At 34.6% G+C, this 9,979-nt stretch overlaps 1 protein-coding gene across 1 annotated transcript; it reads left to right on the top strand.

Moving 5' to 3' along the window:
* The first annotated feature begins 56 nt into the window (after window positions 1–56).
* Window positions 57–3,724, top strand: LOC120194882 (protein Brevis radix-like 2). Its single transcript, XM_039197059.1, has 5 exons — window positions 57–333; window positions 746–1,119; window positions 2,383–2,512; window positions 2,646–3,040; window positions 3,347–3,724. Exons 1-5 carry the CDS (start codon window positions 208–210, stop codon window positions 3,423–3,425), a joined length of 1,104 nt encoding a protein of 367 aa, XP_039052990.1. The 5' UTR covers window positions 57–207; the 3' UTR covers window positions 3,426–3,724.
* The last annotated feature ends 6,255 nt before the right edge of the window (window positions 3,725–9,979 follow it).

Genomic DNA, 9,979 nt, shown 5'->3' with positions numbered 1-9,979 from the left:
TCAACCCCAAGGGATCTCTTTGATTCTTCTTGTTTTTTGTTTCTGCCTTTTTTATTCACTATGAAAAACCACAATCCATGTTTCCTTCACTGCCTGACATAGCTACCTTATACATTTTTCTTTTGAAATTTGGTTGTTGAATCTGATCTGAGTTTTTTTTTTGGGGGACTGGGGAAGGGGTTGAAAAGAAGAGAGAGAGGAGGGAATATGTTAACGTGCATAGCTTGTTCAAAGGAGTTAAATAATAACAATGGATCTATAGGGCACCATCAGGATGAAGATACTGTGGAAACTCCTAGGACTAGACAAACAATTAAGGCCCTCACTTCTCAGGTATTGTTATTACTTGTCACATATAAAGCCTGTAGAAATTTGCAAATGCTTTCGTGTTTGTTTTCTGAGAAAATGCGGAAAAAATGACTACAAATATTTGAAGTACTTCGAGTCCTGTGAATTTTTCAACGGTTAAGAAGCTGGTAAAAAGATGATGGTTATAATTTCACTTGATTTTCTTTTTTATTTAATTTCTTATGGGAAAAATAGCTGGGAACTTTTTTCTGTTCTGTTGCTTTCCATTTTCTTAGGAAACAAACATAGCAGTCCTGAATCAGCCGCATTTCTTAAATCTTTATCGAGTTTCTCTTCCACACCCTGAGTTTGTTTTGTTTTCTAGTTGATTTTGCTCCCTTCCAACAGAGGACTTTAAGCGACACGTAATTTTTTTCTTTTTTTATATAAATTTCAGATCAAGGACATTGCATTGAAAGCATCAGGAGCTTATAAAAGCTGCAAGCCTTGTTCAGGTTCATCAAACAATGACCATAAGAACTATGCAGACACTGATGCTGCCTCTAACTCAGCACGCATCCATTGCCCCTACCGTAGAAGAGGAAGCTCCAATTCCACGCCCGGGAGTTGGGGCAAAGAGAAGGAATCAAGACTAAAAGGACTTTCCAGCGGGGAAGGTACCCCTGTTTCCGTTAGTGGCCGTACAGAATCAGCGGTTTTCATGGAGGAAGATGAGCCTAAGGAATGGGTTGCACAAGTGGAGCCTGGTGTCTTAATCACTTTTGTGTCACTGCCTGAAGGAGGGAATGACCTGAAACGGATTCGATTCAGGTACTTGTGTTATTGCCATACATGACAGTGAAGGTTCTCGTTTGTTTGAATGCAGTCACATGATTTTGATTTTTGTTATTGAAATTGTGGCCATATTTGCATCGCCCTCTGTGGTTTGAACTTTTCCTGTCTATCAAATATCAGGTTGTTGAAGTGTCATTATCGTTTTCTTTTGAAATTGTCGACTTGTAGTTTGGATGCATTCTTTGCTCTTGAGTTTGATATTGAAGGTTTCAAGTTGTTGGATTGTCATTTCATGTGGTTAGGGGCAGCGTCTAGTAATCATAAAACACATGATTTTATGCTCTAAAAGGTGAACTTATAAATTTTAGGGTCGAAAATAAATTATTAATAAAAAATACTTAAATTATATGTGAATTTGAGGTGTGACCACCCCTCCCCTTGGTCTATACCCCATCCCTGCTGGTAATTAGAGCTGGGACATCTTGACGTTATCCCTTGTCATTTTAATTGCGAGTATCACACTAAATTTTCATGTGAGGTTTCTTGAGTGAAAATCCATTTTAGCATCATTGAAGTGGACCCATATGTGGGTCTCTTATGGATTGACCCATTTGGCATTAAAGCTTTCGCTTTGCATTTCCGGCAAATTATGCAATGATAAAGGACAATAAGTCATCTGTTCCCTGCCTAAATAAGCTCAAACTGAGCTGGATGGTTAAACTAGTTGATCAGGTTGTGTTTTGTACTGCTTGGGCAGTTGGTCACTTGGTCTTAATCTTGATATGTGCCAAAGTTAACTATGTTCTTTGTGATCTTTCTTTAGACTGTTCAGCAATTGTAACCCTAATGGGCTAAAGTAATGATTCTTCACATGGTGATTTGGAGGATAAAAGAACATTTATTAGGATCAACAAAAACTGTGCGGTGTTTTTTGATAGACCCCACCTTTTATATGCTGATTAGGATGGGATATTTACTTCTGATAATTATTGTATATATAGAAACTATATTTGGACAGTATAAGCACAAAGAGCATTTTAGCATTTATGTCATCAGTTGGGAACTTAAACATGTATGGCTTTGCTGTTCAATCACCTGGTTCTTCTTGATAACATTTTGAATGCCTACTGATGTTCTTATTTGCCTTGTTAATGCGGTCAAGCGTACATATGGCCCTAGGCTTCTGTAATTCTGTTTATTAAACATCTCTTTTGTATGTTCAAGTTTAATTATCAAAGGGCATAGTTTAGTTTATTGCTTGAAGTGCTAATCTGTCTTTTATTCTTGTTAATTATTCAGCCGTGAAATGTTTGATAAATGGAAAGCTCAAAGGTGGTGGGCAGAGAACTATGATAAGGTCATGGAACTGTACAATGTTCAACACTTTAATCGTCAAGCACTTCCAACGCCGCCTGTATCTGAAGATAAAGTAAGCCACGTCCCTTTGTAAGAGGATTGTATCCATTCATTTTCATTCCAAGACCAACATGCATCTCCATCTTTATAATTAGCAGGTCCATATGTATTTATTTTTTGAAGTTAGTTTTATCTCTCCCTTCCAGGTATCAAGAACTGAATCTGCAAAGGACAGTCCTGTGACTTTGCCTCCGAACCAAGAACGCCCCAACAACGTTATCTGGCCAACAGGAATGGGCTATTTGTTATCAGATTCCCCGGATCGTCACCCAATGCAATCGCGTCAATATTACGACTCAGCTGCACTAGCTTCTACACCAAAACTCTCCAGCAATATTAGTGGAGTCAAGATTGAGACTTCATCGATCGATGGCTCTGTTAGGACTAGTTCATCAAGGGAGGCAGATCGATCTGGAGAGGTCTCAGTCAGTAATGCCAGTGACATGGAAACTGAATGGGTTGAACAGGATGAACCGGGGGTTTACATCACTATTAGAGCACTTCCAGGCGGAACTCGGGAGCTTAGACGTGTCCGATTCAGGTATGCAATTTATTTGACATAGATAGATTATAGGTCAAACTGTCAACATATTAGAATAACAACCATCAAGGTGACAGCATTTCCTTGGTTCGTGTCATTAGAATATGGGAACAAAAGCCAAATGGTTATTTTCTGTCTTGGCCATTAAGTTAGCTTCAAACAATTCCATTACCGTACATGATTTAGTTTGTCCCAGTGGGGGTCCCTAGTGCATATGGAGTCAATGAATGATCCAAACACCTAACGGTCCTAATTCGAATCGTTGGCGATAACAATTATTTATGTTTCTTTGTACGTATGATGCAGCCGAGAAAGGTTCGGAGAAATGCATGCGAGGATGTGGTGGGAAAAAAACCGAGCCAGAATACAAGAGCAATACTTGTGAGGCATAACAGCAAAACAATGGCATTTGCAAGTTTGTCTCGCCTTTCTTTTACCATTGGTGTTTAGACAAGTTCTGTGTGCCTGAGACACAACTAAGCACAAAGTCTATTACATGTACGTACAAACTCTGTGAAGAGAAAGAGACCATATGAGGTGATTTTTTTCTTGTAGAATTTTGGTTCTTGCCACGATGAACATAATTTAGCACATGCTTATAGCCGATCTTCTTTCGGAAATATCAGTGTGCAAGCAACTTGGAAATAAACATAATCTCTGAACCAGGATCGATAATATATAAATATGTCCTAAAATATGTTCGTAGTGGCAAGCACCAAAATTCTAATGATGAAAATTTCCACTTTCATAATCTTTCTTCTTTGTTTTCCTCCATATTTGGTCAGATGGGTGCTTTGGGGTTTGACAAATTGAAAATGATGATCAAAGACTTATTTATTTATTTAGGTTCATTTTCAGTATCCAACTGTATACGAACTCATCTCGTCTCACTTTACAGTTTGTTTCACCCCACTTTGATACGGATTAGGAGGTTCTTGATGGGCCTATGATCCACGGAACAACGTATTTTATGGGCCCCAAACGTTTTATTCTTTAAGGTAAATATATTTTAAAAATTGCATTTTACTGAATGACCATATGATTAACTTTTTATTAGAGGAGTTACTAACATGGTTTTCAGAACCGGACCGGTTAGCGAATCGGTCATGTTACTAGTTCACTGGTTCAACCGGTCGAATCGGTCCGACCGGTCGGAAGAATCGGACGACGTCATAATTATTTAAAAAATTAAATAAAAATACCAAAAATATTTAATAAAGAATAATTTTTTATAACACAAGTCATATTCAAAGCAAGTCATAACATATATAAGTTAAAAACCATAAAATCAAGTGAAACAAAATGATTCAAATTAACTACAACATAATATTTAAGGTAAAACATATTAAATAATAAATATAATTATATAACTATAATTAAAAAATAAATTTGGGGTTAAAAAAATCATAACAAAATGATATTGTTTGGTTTAATTTTTTTTTTAAAAACAATCCCACATGGCTAAGAAACATAGAAGAGCATCCCAAAAGTCTAAAGAGTAAAAAATATGAGAACAAAACAATCTCACATTGCTAAGAAACATAGAAGATCATCACAACTAACTTCTATAAATAATAGAGGTAATTTGTCATTCAAAATCATGGAGCCTTTTGGTGAGCATTGAGTGAACTATTCTTTCACTTCAATCAAGCTCGAATTTTAGGCTTCAATCGAGCTTCTAAATTTTTTTTAGTTCAAGCCTTTTTGAGTTCAAGTTTCAATATTATATTTCGAGTTTGAGTTGAACTTGATAATTTGTAGCTTATGAGTTTTAGTTGAGTTGAGCTTACTTTTAAAGTTTTCAAGTTCGAGTCGAGCTCAGCAATACTCAAGTTCGACTTGGCTCGTTTAACAAACGACGTTGTTTGGTTTAATTTTTTTTTTAAAAAAAAATTTCTGGTTTTTCCCTGTTTTTTCCGGTTTTCAGCCGGTTCGGTTCGAACGGTTCAGCGGTTCTGGCCGGTTCACTAGTAGCGGTTTAACCGGTTTAGATTGAACCGGATTAAGCAACAGTTCCCGGTTGAACCGGCCGATCCGATTTTCAAAACAGAGGTTACTAATTTTATTAAAAATAGAAAATATTCAAATGATAATAAAGGTTTACGATCATAACCGAAAACTAAACATATAATGACATTTTTCTAATCACAAGAAAACTAGCAACTTAAGATCACACAAGAAAAATGTTAAAAAAATCTAATCAAATAAACTCAAATAACCACATCGGCAAACGAACCACAAAAGGGGATATGCTATTGAAAGACCACCGATAAACTTCAAATTGCATATCCAACTCTAATTCGATGGTCCAAAGCAAAGAAGATCAACGTAATAACAAATAAAAGATATCTTGATTAGTCGTGACGATGTCAAATCCAACCTGCTACAAAGACAGAAAACATGCCATTAGAGACAATTACCATATAATTAATATTTTTTCTTGATTGTGTTTATATGCATAATATGGACGATGAAAGCTTTTTATTTTAAAAGCATATATTTAGAAAAATTAAATCACTAAAAGATTATAGGTGGAATGATACGATAAAGTATTTATAAAAGAATTCTCGAGTCTTGTGTACAGTTTTCGAATAATTTTTTTTAGGATTATTACTTATTTAGTACCTCATAATTTTTTTTATTTTAGTCACTCAATTATTGTTTTAATAAAACCATATCTAATTTTAAAATATTTTTTTAAGTTGATCATTTATCATATTTTTTACATATTTCTTTTACATTAAACTTAAATCTCGTTTGGTTATATAAGTATCAATACAAGAGTGACTGGGTAATTAAATAGGTTATATTAAGTAATAATAAAAGAAGCGGATTCTACTAGCTTAATCTACCTTCTAAAATGGGTTTGATTTAGTTTTGTGGGATATATGCGGATGCTTAACTGAATAAACATAGCAAAGCAGAAGTTATCAGTTATGACTCACTATCCTCATTCATCCTAAGGTTTATCTCTGACATCCATTTCATAATTCATTGACCGTACCGGGCAGTGGTGGATCCACGCATGTGCCTTTGAGAGGCGATCTTCATTCTTAATGTTTAGAGGGAAGGAAAAAGGGAAAGCAAGGCCAGTAGGTGCTTTCTCCCTCGGGATCTCCAACACATTTCCCTTTCTATGTTTGATGCACTTCTTTTTCTTTTCCATTCAGCTCGGTTGGGTTACACGGTTCGTTCCATCCCTTAAAAATACTAAGCACCAAACCCCACTTCTTTTTCTTTATCTAAAATTCTCCTGCAGGAATAATCTTTCCTTTATGCTTTATGTACTACCAATGTCCTCTGGTTTCAAATTCTTCTCTTTGCTTACCATCTTGTTTTTTGAGATATAGTTTCATGCTTTTAATGTCATCTGCTTTCCTGATCTTAACTGTTCTGACCTTGTTAAATGCTTTTGATTTAAACTACCTATAACCCTAGGCTATACCTTATATCACTTCATGACAATTAGGGTTTAGCACGTTAATTATGAGATATACAGGCAGGCACGGTTTGATTGATTCTGTGATGTAAAATCTAAGGGGATGGTGGAAGCTGGAGTCTACATCCACCGGGGGTTGAATTCTTTGGTGCGATGATGGCAGTGGGAACAAACTTTTTTCAATTTTAGATTGTGTATCAGTGGAAATATAGTCGAAATTTCGTGTCACCAAACATCAGTGCTATTCATTCATCCAAATGGAATCTCTCTTCTTTCATTATGTATATCACAAATCAAATCAGCACCCCCACCAAGGAATCTCTCCACCTTTTTCTTTTAGGGTAAACTACACAAATGATCACTAATGTTTGAGTATGTTTTTATTTTCCCTACTGAAGTTTAAAACGTTACAAATTGATCATTAACATTATCGATTTATAACAAGCCGGTCACTCGCCGTTAATGACCATTAGTACAGTAACGGAATGATAACGTGGTACATTAAATCAATTTACTCAACATGTTTGACTGACCATTTGACTCTCCTCCTCCTCCCATAAGAATGAGAAGATTAGATGATACAGGCACGTTAGAAGTTATATATTTGTAGATCAAAGCCTGGTGTTCCAGCTCCATCCATTGAGGTTGAGTGAATGGTCCTCTTGCTCCTGTTAACACCCCATGCATGTTTGCACCATTAAATCCTCCACGGTTAGCCTTCAACATAAAAACAAGGTTAAACAGTGGCGAATCTAGAAAAATATTTGAGGGTGGGCATATATATGTTAACGGTATAAAATTTTTATAAGAGGTAAGTATTTCAAAATAGAAATCATCAATAAATGGGTCATTAATCGAAGAAAATTTAGATTTCAAGGTAGACACCATCTATAAAACAAGTGACTAATCGAATAAAATCTAGATTTCAATGTCCACCCTCAATCGTGAGTGTATCCGCCAATGAGGTTAAAAGGAAACAGATTGAAACGAAAATAAAATAAAAATGACGACATAAAAGACAAAATTTCAAGGCTTTCAAAGAAGTGCAATAACTTTTTTTATAAAGTAGGTTTTACTCCCGTACAAAAAATGGAAAAATGGGAGGCGGGTGAGGATTGTGCAGAACCCAAAAACACAATCAAGGATCAAACCTTTTGGGTTTCTTCTTTTGCTTCCATATTAATTGTTTAATTTATTTACCAAAAATATTGCTCTCCCAAGGCAGGAAGAAGAAAAATAGAGAACCTCACTCTTATTTTGACCATACTTAAAACAAAGAATGCGTATTTCCATAAAAAAATATATATATACCATTCACCGGAACCATGGAATCAAACCAGAAAACCAATTAAAAATGTCGAATCTTTGCATCAACCGACATATCAAAGCCATTTCACCTCTTCCATACTTTCCACAAATGATATTTTGAATATGTAATGATTTTGGAATCTTAGCATCTTTCGACATATGTATATATAGGAAGAGTCTATAGCGCACGTCTCATACCGTAACGTACTACTAAAGTGACGTATCGAAACATATCACAAGCAAATTTATCCTTATTATGTAAATATTAAAAAGTATAAGGATTTATTTAAAATTAATCATTAATTAAAATTTAATTTTACGTATTTGATATTAATAAATAAGTACAAGGACCATATTACGACAGACGCCGACAATGGCGATATACTTTGTGGTGTATACCTTTTAAGACTATGATGTTACTTATTTGATAACGTTAGTTATCCATTTGTTACTTTTGAAATTTTAATGGGAAATACGAAAATTTACTCAAACATTAATAACCATTTGTGTAGTTTACCCTTTCTTTTATGCACAAGCCCTAGCACACTAAACCTTCCTTCGGCTGGTTTGTCCCTTATTTTATCCCATATAAAGTCTCATTAATCCATAAATACTTTATATCAAATATACATGAAAAAAAATCCTATCGAATCCTATAATAATGAAAGATGAAATTTCGTGAGTTTGAAGGGAAGAACTCTACTTGGGGAATGCCCATCGTGAGACAAACGGTTGCTTTCTTTCCAACCTTTCTTTTTTTAAAAAGAAAAGAAAAAAAAATCTTCTTTCTTCACCCGTTTTTAGGTTTTTCAATTCATTTAAAAAAGAGTTTGAAGAAAATAATTAATTAGAGGCTCTAAGATTTAATCCAATATTTGGCGAATGATAATTTTTTAAAAAAAATAATGATTATATAAATCGATTCTTTATGAAATTCACATTGCATTTGCCCTATTTTTAAGCATAGCATCCTAAGTTCTCATAAAATTTAGGAGCCACGAGCGTCATCATTGTTCAAATAACCACCATCCCCACAACCAACATGCTCGTCTCTTGATTTAGATTATTATTATTTTCATCATCGAGCCTCTTATTTAAAAAGATATATACGACATACTCTAACAAGCAATCTCGACGGTAAAATAATTGTTATTTTTTTTGAGGTCTCGAGTTCGGGTACCAAGTATGTCAGGCGTGTGTACGACAGAACTCATAAAGTACCCTCAATTACTAGAAAGAGTGATGTTGTCTCTTGAAGTCTTAGGTTCAAGTGATTGATGCTATATCTTGAAGTCTTGGGTTCAAGTAGTTGTGTCTGCAGTGTATGAGTGACTATATATTAGGTTAGCCCCGGTAGTTAAAGCGAGTGAAGATAATTGCCTCCTTAACATTTTCAATTTTTTTTATATATTTTAGATATTCTATTTATATTTTTGATCAAAAATATATTTTCATTCCTTAAAATTGTATAAATTTATTTCCCTTAAAATTTTATAGATTCTCTCTTTAACATAGATATATGCATTCGTTCGTATATATTACGTTGGTTGAGGGTGGCTATGGTGAAATCTGATGGGGTATATATTAGGAAATGATCATGCTGAAAATTTATTGCATAAAGAGGGCCAAGGGTGCCATAGCGTATAGGACAAATGGTGACAATTTTAAAAATAACCCTCTTATTGTAAGATAAAATTTACTAATAACATAAAAGAAAAGCAAACCAATGTCATGTAATTTTGCTTGATTTCTGATGCCATGGACTGTATGTTCGTCAATTATTGTTAAACTCCATGATTCTGATCCTTGTTTACTGCTTAAGGGTCATTAAAAGATGGTGATCATGTTAGTAAATCATGGCAAACTAATTAATTGTGATTTTATGTTCATTAATGACCGTTTATCATATACAATTATATTGCCGATTTGCTACATAAATGGGCTTACCAATTACCGTATCATCTTTTAAGAAAAGTTTAATAGAAAAATCGGTTTTTAAACTATATTCAGTTTGTCACTTAATTTTAATTATAAAGAGATCTGTTTTTGAAAAGTGCACAGACAAATAAGGTGGGTGTAATACATTTGGCACATCATAAATCCACCTGGCAGGCAATGGTTTCGGGTAGGACCCACTTGCCCAAGTGAACTTAGGGCTTTATAGATCTCTTGTAGATATTCTCTCTTAAATC

This window comes from Hibiscus syriacus, unplaced genomic scaffold, assembly GCF_006381635.1.
Source record: "Hibiscus syriacus cultivar Baekdansim isolate YM2019G1 unplaced genomic scaffold, ASM638163v2 tig00117005_pilon, whole genome shotgun sequence".
NCBI classification, from domain to species: Eukaryota; Viridiplantae; Streptophyta; class Magnoliopsida; order Malvales; family Malvaceae; genus Hibiscus; species Hibiscus syriacus.
Note: the sequence above shows the minus strand (reverse complement) of the source record. Positions and strands in the feature narration are given on the sequence as shown.